Raw genomic sequence first — 13,789 nt, forward strand, 5'->3', positions numbered from 1 at the left:
TGAGTCGCCAACCCGGTTTTTAGCCTCCCGTGTTTTAGTAGATATTACATGACATGTAGCAGTAGCAGCTTGCCCATATCTACTTTTTGTAGCCAGTCGGAAGCAATTTCTTCAAAGACATAACTTTCTAACCAAATACAGGTCTACACTAAGGCAAACTTGCAGCTCTGTCAGTCATATGTCAACCGTGAAAAGCGTTGTGAAATCTCTTAATCTTATCACCCAGAGAAATATCAATTCCTCATTTTATCTACCTTTGTTCCAGACGTGGACGAGTGCGCCTCCAATAACGGCGGCTGTGAGCAGAACTGCATCAACACTGTGGGAAGTTTCCAGTGCTCATGTAACTCTGGTTTCACACTCAACAGCAACAACTTAACATGTGACGGTTAGTATTAGCAGAGAGCTAAGAGCTTTTCCTATCACTGTTGCCGTATTTTGCATCTCTTTTTTTCGCTTTCGAGCCAAAAACGTTTTGAAAAAAATGTACATGACAATGTTCAAAATTAAGGTGTACATGTCATCTCCCTTACAGTTACCATTGTAGTATAAAGGAGCTACGTGACGATTTTTTTTCTTGTAGCCACTTTCCACAAAATTAATGTTACCTTCCTACCGTGTTTAAGTAGCCTCCACATGTTACAGTATATGGTAGTAGCATCTTGACAATATCTATATCTAAGGATCATTCGAAAGCAATTTCCTTCAAGATATGAATCTTCAATTAAATACATTTATGCACTTAATAATATGTAAAAGTGCAACTCTCTTAGGTATCAAACTGTACTAAATGAGATTTCTCGTGTCAGCAATGATCAAGGGCTTAATTATTAAAATTATTCATATTTGTATATTTCAAACCATCATAGTTGGAAGATCCATTTGCAAGCAATGCAATATCAAAAGAAGTCTCTCCTTATTCCAATTCTACTTTACATGATGAATGATTGTGATACCGGTTAAGAAGTATTAATCTTCATGTCATTTAATGCCGGGTGAAGATCGGCAATCCCCGAAATGGTCATGGAGATTGGTTTGCATTTGATTGTGAGTATTATGTATTATATATGTTGATGAATAGGAGGTGTGGTATATGAATTTTCTGTTTGTTTGCTTGCCCAGACATATGCCTCTTATCGGTGATACCTGATATGGGCTGCAGAATATTATCTTCCCAAAATAAAGTAATTTGTATTTCCTCCAATATATGCAGTTTCGACAGTCATGCCAACCACCACGTCTGCAACAACGACCCCTATACAGCCCAACACTACAGCAGAGGCCAGCACCACAACTGTGGTTCGGTCAACAGCAGGGGCTGATGTACCAACTACAACGTCTGCAACAACGACTACCGTATCAAACACTACAGCAGAGGGAAGCAGTACTGTCGGTTTGTCAACAACACGGACTAGTGTAACAACCACGTCTGCGCCAACGACATCTGCGCCCTATACAACAACAGCGGACAACACTACAGTGGTTAGGTCCACAGCAGGAGCTGATGTGCCTACAACATCGATATCAACAGCCCCTGCACCCGACACTACAACAGATTCCAACAAGGTTCAGTCAACGGCAGGGGCCGCTATGCCCACAACGTCTCAAACAGCGACATCGGTATCGAATACTAAAGTCGCAACAAGCAGTACAGCGGCTTGGTTAACAGAAACGTCTGCGCCAACGGCCCCTATATCCAATTCTTCAACAAAATTCAACGCCACCGAGTTGCGGTCAACAGCAGGAGCATCTGTAGCTACACCATATGCAACAACCACCTCTAAACCAAACACTACATCAGCGACGCCTGCACCCAACGGCACAACAGAAACTAGTGTGACGGCGACTTCGTCAACGTCAAGGACTGGTGAAACTACAACCTCTGCGCCAACGACTCCTGCATCTAACGCTTCAACAGAGGCAAACGCCACCAAATTGTGGTCAACAGTAGCGGCTGCCACATACCCACAAACTACCCCTGAAGCAAACACTACAGCAGCGACCTATACAACAGTGGTGTCGCCAACAACAGAAGCTGATGTAACAAACACGTCTGCGCCTACGACTGCTGCATCCAACGCGACAACACATGCCGATACGGCAGTGATGACGTCAACAGCAGCGGTTGCTATAACCAATACGCCAGGTAGAGTCAAGTAACCTTATCCCGCTGTGGTATAATTTCCTCATGAAAATGAAAATACGAAAGTTGTGCCGTTTGGTACAACTGCAGGGCCGCAAATCTTCGAGTAGATCACAAACGTGTTACTCAGCACGCATGCTTGCTTATTTGGTTTATTTTTTTTGCTCATTTCGAATTTTTCTGTTCAAAGGTTGAAGTGGTCATGATTATCGAATGTATGATGCATATATGTAAATTTAGGCATATACTGTAAATGCAGAAATGTTCGCGGTGGATTTTTTGGTCGCAGTGTTCGTGGCGACCGTTTCACCGCGAACTTGAAACCACCGCGAACATTTTTGTCCAATACTGTAGCAGTGTGTGACTATAGAGCTGCCGCAAACTTAAAACTACCGTGAACACTCCATTTTCACCTTAACGCGAAATAAAAACCACGCGAACATTTCTGCATTTACAGTATGTAAAGCCACACGAGAGGCATTTGAATACATGTCTTTTACAGAAACGTTCGCACTTGCGCTGGTTATACCGATCTCATGGGAGCTCTCGTACGAAGATTCAGCCTCACCTGCTTTCAGAGAACTAAAGGACAACATCGTAACATCGGTTAGTTTTTTAAGTGCAATGGTTTGAAAAGATTGACATTTTGTATTGATATTGTTATAATCTTCAATTTAGTTCTAATCCTAAAGGCTTTTTAAGCAATTCCTGTCGAACAGTTCTACTTAATATGAAGTATTATATTTGCAGATTACCGCCACATTTAACAGCGTTCCTGGATTTATTGGCGTGGTTGTGCAACGTATCAGGTAAATCTTTTTAACAATGTCCTTTCGTTGGGTGTTCTTGTGTATTGATGTGATGAATTTTGACAAGTCATTCTCAAATGCGCCAGTGACGGTTATAAATTCAGATAGAACATTTCGCAATATTGTATGCAAAATAAAGCAGCTGAACGAGTGAGACGTTTCATGTAGACTCCGCTATCTTTAGTCAGTGACTAACAAAGATTCTGGAGACATCAGTAACATGTCTATAAATGAGGTACTGACGAAATTCCCAAAAAATGGTTATTTTTGTTAATTTGGACTAAACATCATTGTCGATGTCTGACGTTTGACTTGAATGTGTTCTCTAGTCGACAAGACACCAGTGTGGCAGCTTCGGTAGGAGTCAAGTTTGCGCGTGGTGCGATTCAAGAAGAGATAGAAGTTGCAACAGTCCTTATAACAGCGATGCAGAGCTCAACTTTAGCTATTCGTGGAGTTTATGTCACTGAAGTGTCTATTGGTAAGTTGAAAAAAGCTTTTGACCGCAGAGATCGTCACTATTACGCAAAGTTGTTAGATATCGATATTCGTAGACAGATTTAGATTGCTGTTTTTGTGCTGTATGTCGGTTTAGTCCTTTAGTTCCTTATCTAGTGCTGTGACATATATGTATGTAATTAAAACGGTGATGTGTTTTAACTTAACATTTAAGCGGATGTATTTCTAGCTCTAGTTTTGACTTGTCTTCGAAAGCAGGCTGAATGCGATATACATGAACTAAATATAAAATGTCAATTTGGTGCAGGAAACATAACGACGACGGGAAACTCAGGTTTGTGTGACTCTTTGTCCTGTGCGGATCACGCCGTCTGCATCGAGATGGCTGATGAAGCAGAATGTGTCTGCCAGTCAGGGTATGAAGGGAACGGGACCATTCTCTGTACAGGTAAGATCGTATCATATGTTGTACAACATTTAATAGAGATGTTAATTGACTCTAATAATTGATTAAAAAACCCTTGTATTTACATGTTTTAGCAGGTTTAAAAGTGAGGTAACTTACGCCAATATGGATAATGGTTTCAAGCATGTTTTGAATTGTTAGCTATGATGAAAAAATTGTTGAGGCTCATAAAAGTAGTGACATCATAGTTAATCATTCAAAGCATGCTAATAATGAATATTTATACTGGCGTCAGCGGGCCAATGAACTTGATTACGATTGTGATTGCCATACCTAGTTATGAAGCAGATTCTTTTTTTTTATTAACCACCATAGCTAGTAAATCTCAGTACAGGAAGGACTATATTAACGTGCTGTCATTTGTTTTGATAGATATTGATGAGTGCATGACTGGAGCTCATGTGTGCACCCGAGACGAGCTTTGCTTCAACAGGGAGGGATCGTACGCCTGCGCCTCATGCTATCCCGACATAGCCCTCGTGGGAGGAGGGGCAAACTCTTCAACTCCTGTTGACATCAAACGGAGGGTGCCTTTTACGGTACAATCTACCGTAACGGTGGGCTGTAATGTAGCCTATTCCTTCTTCTTCAACTGGTCTTTGTACTCAAGGGATGATGGCGTTCCCTCCTCAAAAATCACCCTTCCAGAGAATATTGTACCAACCGGATCTGAACTCACCTTACCAAAGAACGTTCTGCCGTACGGAAAGGTCGTCATCCAGCTCGAGGTCACTGTAGAAGAGACCATGTCAGGGCTCCGCGTCGTGGTGTTTGCTGAGCGGTGGGTGAACGTCCTGTCCTCAGCATTAGTGGCTGACATTGCCGGAGGCTCAGCAAGGTCACTCGCGCCAGGGTCCGACATTGTTCTAGACGCTTCGTTTTCTACAGACCCGGACGCCATGATAACAAACTCAGCAGACTTCACCTACAGCTGGACCTGTGTGACAGAGATAGGTGAGCAACTTGGCAAGAGAACCATGCGTGATGACTCTACCTATTAATCATCGTCTATACTTTTAACAATCCCTGTTATTACTTTTTTTCTAAATGCTGTTTATTGGAAACTATGAAAATAATGCATAGCAACAAGTGTTTTGTAATATCTTGCCTGTTCCAACACCATAGAGACATCATGTGACGACCTTTTTAGCGATGGAGGAACAGGCCAATCATACGTCATTCCTTCTGAAGACGTTAACGTAGAAACAAGCGTAGGTTGGTTGACGGTGCATCTCAGCGTGTGGTTCCCAGGAAGATCTGCCGGAACGACATCACAAATCCTGGAATTCTTCCATGTTGGATCTCCATCTATATACATCAGGTAACTTTTATTCAGCTTTTCATGAAGAAAGTATATGCGATGTATTACCGACGAACACTATGCTATAGACGGGTCGAATTGTTAGTAATAAGGACTTAGATAGGCATCATCTATGTTGAATTTGTAACTATTGCTTAAAGGCAACCAATGCAATATTAGGGCCTAAAATATAGACATAAGAAAAATGCTGAAATCTTTATGGTACTGACATTAACTAACACTATTTAGCACATTTACGTAATAACTTCATACTTTGAGCATTTCAAAACCACGCAAAAACGTGCCGTACGATGATTCCCTTTGTTTCAATTCGCGAGCCTGCCGAAACCCTGGCGACGATTTTCAGTGAGTTCTCACATCACTACTACGTTGTATTTCTCATGATGGACGTTGCTATACATTGTAATAGTGTTGTTTGAACTAATCATGTATAGAAATTACTAAATAAATTGAATTTCAAAATCCGATTTTCGGGCCCTAATATTGCTTTGGTTGCCTTTAAGTGTTCCACTCTAAAATTGACAGGCACTTCGAGGACCACCAGTATCATCAATATCTGGTCATCGTTTTGTTTTTTTCTTTTGACAGATGCTTCAGCAACTGTAACAGAAAAATCAACCCGTCGGAGAAGCTCGTTCTGGTGTCAGAGTGTTCAAACTGCGAGGAGAACGAGCAGGTCAGTTACAATTGGACGTTACAGGAAGGTCCGGACGAGTTCGGCAGGTCTGATTTAGACTGGGACAGCGAGAGCACCACGGGAAGGAACCTACCGGATGTTGTCATCAAGCCAGAAGTCTTCACGGTAAAACTTTTAAGTACCTACAAAATAATTTCATCAGGTTGGTAGAACATAAGATATTTGGAGTTCTTTTTACACAACCAGGAATCTACATCGGCTACTTATAGCGGCAAGAAGCAGTACTCGAGACAGAAGCTCTGAAGAAGGTGTCTGACATACACCGAAATGTCAACAGGTGAGAAGTCACTGGTTGTGTAAAAAGAAACTCCAAATATCCTTTGAAGTACCTAGTTCGTAACTGACATATTCACGTACCTCATACATCTTCACGGTATTGTTAGTGACTCTCATTTGACAACTTGGATATTCTAGCTACCTAGCTGGGAAATATTTAGGATTATTCAAACTCCGGTTTTGGGTGTTTGTTATTCTTATAAGCCAGCACAATACTAAAAACTTATTGCACATTTACAAAAAGGGACATAACAATCATTTATGCCATGTTTTTATAAGGCCCTGGGGGACTACGTGTTCAGAGTAGAAATGACAGTCGATGACGGCCGTCAGGGATTCGCTGAGTACAGCTTTGTCCCGAACGAGCCGCCTGTCGTGGGAAGCTGCACGGTCAGTCCAGAAAACGGCACGGCCATGGTTACAGAGTTCATCGTCACTTGCACGGGTATGTCATCACATGTCGATTTCGTGCTGTGTGTTATTCCCATCCCCCACTTTTGTTGGAATCTGGGTACCAATGTATAGATTATCGAAGGTTGATCCGTATTGTTGCGGAATTTGATGTTTATGAAGTGAAGACAACTTCAGATGGTTCAATAGAATAGTTAATTGAACCATCTGAAATTGTCTTCACTTCATTAACATAATCTATTCAGAGTTTTGGTATAAAACTTAGTTCTGCCCGATCTTTCCTTAGGCACTGACGAAAGGTAGCGGATGCTGTCTGAAACAGCTGATTGTTTCAAAATTTTATACAGTTGCTTGTCAATGAGTAACTAACCTTCATCGACGAGATCAGTCAATAGTTTTGTTGCAAGCTCGAATTTTTCAAACGAGATGTTTATATCGAGGACCATGTCATTCGAATTGCAAGATGTCCTTTGTATACATTTATTTTATAGGATTTTCAGACACCGACGAGCCTCTGACTTACACCTTTCTCTTCAACACGGGCTCTGCCTCTACATTCTCACCGCTGTACATAGGCACGGTATGGACTAACCGCTTTAGTTCTGTGATTTCCTGGATATATTCAAATAATGTTTTCCATTGTAGAGAGCGTCATTTCTACCGATGTATTGTGATGTAGCCTCAGCCAGGCCCCGTCTTATCGCTGGGAAAATAATAGAAATCGGCCAAGATAGTCCGCTATACAGGGTAGTCCGCTATACAGTGAAGCTACATTATCGATGGACGGGGCCTGTGCGCAGTCGGTATGTCGGTTGATGTCCATTAATCGCTATCGATAATGGAGCTTTGCTGTATAGCGGACTACCCTGTATAGCGGACTACCTCGGCCGATTTCTACTATTTTTCCAGCGATAGGACAGGGTCTGGTAGAGGCTATTGTGATGGGTAGCTGCAGGGGAAGAAACACTGATTGTAGCCATTACAACGCTTGAGATCTAACGCTACATACGCTTGAGAATTAAGGAGATTTAATTTCTTTTCTTTGAAGGAACCAACAACGCCACCGCAGCTCTTTCCAGTGGGCCAAGAGTCCCACGACTACGTCGTCAGAATCCGCGTAGAGGTGTCAGACTCCTTCGGCGCAACATCACTTGGCGAGACCTCTGTCCAGGTGGGATACATCATACAACTAAGACATACCAAACCCTCGATTTAGGTCTGACTTACGGCACAAATAACGTACACGTGTACTTCTTTCCGCAGAACAGACGGAAGAAATGAAAACCAGAGCATGTCAAACACAAAATACACCACACCGCTTTGCTGCAGTACCAAGAAAACCCACCAGGAGGCCCAAAATTGACATTGATCTTCGCCTTCCAAAGACCCACCCACAAAGAATATATCATCACAATTCATTCAGAAGTTATTAAGATACGATAACCACAAACACATAGATTGACAGGCAGACACAGACGCACGCACACATATAGACGCACGAACGCACACAGAAACATATAAACCAATACATCCATTTTTCACGGAGGTGACAATGAAACCTTCAATTTACTGCAATGTAAACACAAAAAAAAACGAATGTTATATGGTATGTTTTAGGTCCTGGCCCTTCCAGCAGAGCAGTCCACAGCCGTAGCCTCTCAGCTTGTGGTTGGAGAGAACAGTCCTCTAACCAAGCTGGTGAGGGAAGGAGACGCCAAGTCATTGGTGCAGATGTCCAACAGTGTCACCTCTGTCCTGAACTCAGTCCGTGCTAACGCTTCGGCCGAGGCAATGAAAGCAGTAACGCAGGTATGAATAGCTATGAAAATCATAGGCCTTTCTTGTATTATATGCTCGATATATAATGATATTTTTAAAAAGAATGACTTTAATATGTAAACGATCTGTATATAATGAATCACTCAACAATAATTGCGATTTTATAACACTGTATGTAAACTCAAATAGCGCAATTCAGGTAACAAAACAGTTACCTGCGAGGCTGTCTATTATTGTCTATTAATGTTGAATAATGAAACCATTCATCATCAAATGATTTTACTGGTAAGCTTTTGCATAATGTATCTATATTACTTGTTCAAACCGTTCCCATCCCAAACAGGCCAGAGAGGCTGTGGTTACTGCATTGACGACCATCAAACCTACCAGTGTGTCGTCTGTGAACCTTGTAGCGAGCGCGCTGGGCTCGGCCACAATCAGAGGGGACGAGGTGTCAGCAGATGCACTGGTGATAGAGACATGTCATATTGTAGAATATCTGTATCTTTGTCTCATTGGGTTAATCCTTTCTAAAGGCGACAAGCATCCCATTATATGTGTGCAAGATGGCAGATACTAGATACGCAACAGTCGCCATGTACAAAAAAATCGTATCACGGGACAGGCAGATATTGGTACCTCCCGATGTCAGTGTCATAAGACTGTACAAGAGTCGGTTCATACTCCATAGGAAGTGACCATATTCTATGTTAAAGGGAGATCCCTTCATGCCAACTCTCCCCTCTACTTATTGTATAATATGCAAACGAAATTATGCTCTGTTCGGTTACTTTATTGTTCGTATCCGGGCGGTATAGACTCATTTGAGTTCAATGTGATTTAAGAGTTTACAGAAATTACAATAATCAATCTAGCCTGACTTAGCGTACATAGTACAGCGAGAAGGACACATAGAGAGGGCCATTTCCTGAGTAGAAACACATGTTACGACGTTCTCGTGGTGGAAATCAAAGCATCATTTGCTCTTTCTCAATTTTTAGGTTGCAACGGCAAGGTCTTTACAGAACATGGGGGAATTTCTGAAAAGCTTGACTCCAAGGGAGTTGGAAATAACTCAAGTAGAAAGGACTTCTTCGGTCATGATGGCAGGTAACGTATATTTTTTTGTCTTTTTTTTTGTCATAAGTTTATTAAGTCAATCGTCTCAAATTACAATCAATCGTCTGAAATTTTAATCACAAAAACACTAGGTTACAACATATCAATTTGCGTATACAAGCATAATATGTACACATAATAATTAGCCTAAATCACAATTCATTATCTCAAATATACATACGTATGACCTTACCTAAAAAGGCTGTCATTATGTACGTGGCCATGTTTTATGTACAACCTGTGCCTTAGTAACTGAAGTACAATCTTCGCTTTTCTAATAGAAAATTATCTTCACATTGTCTTACAAGTTTACAGCACATTTTATTTACAATGAATCAAGTCTGTGCTCTAACATCTAACATTGTCTCAATGCTTATGATAAAATACCAGAAAGAAAAGTTAAAGCTTATTTCATATAGCTTGAAACATCATTCGTATGGCAACAGCCAGTATCTTGTACTTCACAGATATACCTGGTACAGTTAGAAATGTAACCAATTAAAAGTAAAATTATTTACAAATCCTTACTAATATACAGGTAACGTATGGTGCACATATAAGTACATCCAGATTTGTCAGTTTGATATAGACCATTGATATAGACCATTTAGCATCTTTCGTCTAACACTTAACGTTTCGTTCTTTTACTTGTCCAGCTGTAGTTAACGTATTGGCTGGTTCGTCGAAAGCATCAGGCCGGGACGTAAACTTAGCGGAGGAGAACGCTACTGACAGCAACAACCTTGAGAGGGTAAGTGCGGCTTTCAAAACAAGATGATAAAATTCTTAGATAGCATGGGGGTACAGCCTGTCTTTTATTTGCTTGCATAACGATCCTTCTATGAATAGTAAGGAAATAATGGAATGACTGTGGCCGTTTAGATTTGCCATTCATGAGTTCATCATGGGAATAACTTACAACAAGCGCACTGCGTATGTTAGTTCAGTCTGAACTTCACTGAGTCTGACGTTCTTTGGGATGGAACCACCCGATACATATCCAATTCTCGATAGCTTGCCAGGACCATCATAAGGTTGGCATGGCAGGCAGTAAGTACTTCGGTAAATTCCTAGATCGTAGACCTCCAAAAAGTACAGCATCTTTAACAATTTCGAAACGAATGCGTGTGCACAACAAGCAGTAGTAGTCTGCAATAGCCGCCATTTTGAAGTGCTTACCAAAGGCCTTCCCATCAGCCTATGCGCAGAGGGAGCCAATAAATGCGCTCCCCATAGCTATATGGTGAATATAGTTCCTTCAGAGGATGAAAGGACGTCCTTCTGCACCATAACATTGCGCTTATTGCTTCCCCTATAACACCGTTACTATCGAGAATTGGATATGTATCGGGTGATGGAAGAAGCTTTGACTCTAATGGAACGTTACTGTGCCTCCACAGATCTGATTTAGTTTATTAGCTTATAATATACTTCTTTTTTTTTTTTACTATGATTAAGGCCAAGAAGGCAACGGAGGGCATCATCGGCGTTATTGAAGCTCTAAGTGAGCTGGTGGTCAGCCGGAAACGACCGAACGCCAAGCCGACTGTGATCAGCCAGGGCCCCTTCAAGATCGCCCTGCAGAGGCAGAGCTGTCGCGACACGGGACCACAGATAGTGCGGCCGACAGGAGAGAGTGACACGTGGTTCCGGACTCCGGAATTCTCCACGCTCTTTGGGCAGTCCTGTGGAGAATCCATTGCCATAGAGGTAACCCTTTTATGTCCTCGTTATTGTTGGCAAAGCAACATAGTTACTCACCGAATGTCACTTGACGCCCAATCAGTATCATATCTGATTCATGTATACTTAGTGATAGATACATGTGAGCGGGCGAAGGGGAAGGTCATTGCATGCGATAGTAGATTAATCTCCAAGCAGATCTACGCGGTGCCAAAAATCGTATATGCTATCCAGAGAAGCTCCAGTCAGCCAGAGAAGCTCCAGTCCGCACCAGAGCTGACTGGAGCTTCTCTGGCCAACATATACGATTTTTGGCACGGTGTAGATCTGCTTGGAGATTAATAATAGATCACTTTCATCCGTTGTTTTAACACTAATCCGATGCTGTCTAGGATCATTGATAAAAATGCGCAACGTTTGTATCTAACCAATGGATTAGTATGATATAATAAAGACTTTATGAAAGACTTCAATACCTGCCATTGACATTTCTCTTCACCATAGAACTACGAAACATCCTTGAATCCGTATTTCTACGCCAACAACTCGTACAAGATCAAGTCTCCTGTGGCGTCGCTGAAGTTCCGAAGTGATTCCGGTCCTGTTAAGGTCCGTAACCTGCAGGTGCCCATAGACATCATGATGCCGCAGAAACCAGGTGCTGTGGTGGTGCAGACAGAACGTGGGGAGACTACACCGACTGGCCAGGACGTCATGTCGGTGAGCAAAGTCTTGTAGTGCTCCAAGCTTTTTCCTAGAAATGACATAAGGCCACAGCTACTATGGATTACATTCCCCATAGATGGATAGAATGAAGAGCATGGAATTAAACAACATGGGCCAAAAATAATTGCCTAGATTTTAAAAGTAGCGACCATAAATGTTTTAATAAGCATCAAAGCTAGAAATAAAATATGGCATCGCAGGCAACAAGTCTTGTATCGGATAGGTGAAGAATGTGAAACTATCGTTGTAGACTAGCATCACTTGCCAGCTGCTCTCAGGGTTGCCACACCGGTGTCCTTTCTGTAACTACTGAGCTAGAAGAAAACTCATGGTTACCTCGCTGGTGTTAATTTTACAATTACACCCAAGGCTCCCACTCGACATATTTCCTATTTTAGGGTCCCTAGAAAGTGCAAAATGGAACGAAATGGAGCGAAATGGAACGAAATGTTTACCATGTACCATTGCTTTCGAAATCGGGCGAAAATCAATGAGATGAGTACGCGGATGTACTTAACTTTAATTGAATGTTAAAGGCTTGCAGTGTTGTGTGTATTGACTACCGAAATGTGTGTTAGGTGCATAACATCAACATTACTGAAGACACCAGCTCTATCCACGTCACCGTCACGCCCGACATCGAAGGAATACCCGTCCGTTTGTTTCTCGGCATCAACAGCGCCCCCTCTCGACGGGTCTTTAACAAGGCGACGTCCCTGCCATCGGCCGTCGATTCACTCTACTCTAACCCGTTAGGAGACTCTTACCTTCGGCCTGATCCTTTCCAATGGCTTTTGTCCGCCGGTGACTTGGGACTCACAGGATCGGAACAACTGTTTCTTGGTAAGCAACGCTTCAACAAATCATTTCAAATGTGCACACATTCAAATTTTTAGTATAATTTGCCTGACACGTACGTATCTAGGAGGCATAAACAATGGTAGCACTGAAAATATCAGCTGATATTTGTAAGGCTCCACCTAGCCCCTTGGCTACATGTCACCTAGCCCCTTGGCTAATTGTAGCGATTTTGAATGTCTGTTAGCCGACCTGCCTGCACGTGAGCCTAGGCTATATGTCCATGGCTTTGTGCCTTGCCAAATTCTGTTGGGTTCCTATGTCGTTTACTTAATAATAATAACTTTATTGCGAGTTTATGCCTAATTGCAGACAAACAAGTACAAGGAAATACATGGGAATCGATACAGTTATCTAGTCTACAATGAAAGTTCTATGTTAAGTAAGGTTGACGATGGTTGGGTTTGACTTCTTTTTTGAAGGCAGTGGAAAATGAAGAGACCCACGTTTTGTATCGTACGTGGGTTGGTTGATTTTAGCAGTAAGATTGATTTTTGTAAGTTAGCCAAATGTTGAAAGTTAGAGGAATTAATGGATGCTGTCAACACATATTATGTAACCACCACCCTTCCATGTAATTCATAGCAGCCACCGTCATTCTGGAGGTATCCAAGTAACGAAGCCAGAATTTGTCTTTGTAATCTGGAACGTTTACAATTTTCAGGGGTGGACCACGTACCTTTCATAAACGACACCAATGCGAGCGATGACACAGTAAGGTGGGGTGACTTATCAAAAGCTTTGGAACTGGGTTATGGCGGGGAGAATTTCACCCTGAACTACACCATCAAGATCTTCACGTCTACCTGCCTCTTCTTTGACAACGATCAACAGCTGTGGAACTCGGATGGATGTGAGGTATGCATGTAGTTCTGGACATCAACAATCCAATAGTAAATAAACAGACAATTATTGGAAACTAGAGTTTCACAACCTCCTACCTTCGACAATAATAGGATGTTTATCACTGATTATACAGAAAAGGTCATAATTTGCATAAACTACATCAATTGATCATCTTCTCCACACAGAAGTTGCGCAA

At 41.9% G+C, this 13,789-nt stretch overlaps 2 protein-coding genes and 1 long non-coding RNA gene across 3 annotated transcripts in view; all 3 read left to right on the forward strand.

Annotated features, from left to right (window-relative positions):
* LOC136429506 (uncharacterized) overlaps window positions 1–1,634 on the forward strand; it is a 33,166-nt gene extending 31,532 nt beyond the window's left edge. Inside the window, exons 13-15 of the mRNA XM_066419338.1 lie at window positions 266–388; window positions 1,214–1,393; window positions 1,567–1,634. Of these exons, the coding sequence (XP_066275435.1) occupies window positions 266–388; window positions 1,214–1,393; window positions 1,567–1,634 (371 nt within the window). The remainder of the gene's footprint in view (window positions 1–265; window positions 389–1,213; window positions 1,394–1,566) is intronic.
* A 95-nt stretch (window positions 1,635–1,729) lies between these two features.
* Window positions 1,730–3,426, forward strand: LOC136429342 (uncharacterized). The gene is made up of 4 exons (XR_010754741.1): window positions 1,730–2,146; window positions 2,646–2,749; window positions 2,894–2,952; window positions 3,282–3,426. It is a non-coding gene; the product is annotated as an uncharacterized lncRNA (long non-coding RNA).
* A 366-nt stretch (window positions 3,427–3,792) lies between these two features.
* The window catches only part of LOC136429507 (polycystin-1-like protein 2), a 28,265-nt gene continuing 18,268 nt past the window's right edge, over window positions 3,793–13,789 (forward strand). The window contains exons 1-15 of the mRNA XM_066419339.1: window positions 3,793–3,859; window positions 4,250–4,831; window positions 5,003–5,198; window positions 5,787–6,000; window positions 6,451–6,616; window positions 7,074–7,162; window positions 7,631–7,753; window positions 8,200–8,391; window positions 8,705–8,830; window positions 9,363–9,471; window positions 10,137–10,231; window positions 10,939–11,190; window positions 11,668–11,883; window positions 12,468–12,732; window positions 13,412–13,605. Coding sequence (XP_066275436.1) covers window positions 3,793–3,859; window positions 4,250–4,831; window positions 5,003–5,198; window positions 5,787–6,000; window positions 6,451–6,616; window positions 7,074–7,162; window positions 7,631–7,753; window positions 8,200–8,391; window positions 8,705–8,830; window positions 9,363–9,471; window positions 10,137–10,231; window positions 10,939–11,190; window positions 11,668–11,883; window positions 12,468–12,732; window positions 13,412–13,605 — 2,886 coding nt within the window. The remainder of the gene's footprint in view (window positions 3,860–4,249; window positions 4,832–5,002; window positions 5,199–5,786; window positions 6,001–6,450; window positions 6,617–7,073; window positions 7,163–7,630; window positions 7,754–8,199; window positions 8,392–8,704; window positions 8,831–9,362; window positions 9,472–10,136; window positions 10,232–10,938; window positions 11,191–11,667; window positions 11,884–12,467; window positions 12,733–13,411; window positions 13,606–13,789) is intronic.

Source organism: Branchiostoma lanceolatum, chromosome 3 (assembly GCF_035083965.1).
Source record: "Branchiostoma lanceolatum isolate klBraLanc5 chromosome 3, klBraLanc5.hap2, whole genome shotgun sequence".
NCBI lineage: Eukaryota > Metazoa > Chordata > Leptocardii > Amphioxiformes > Branchiostomatidae > Branchiostoma > Branchiostoma lanceolatum.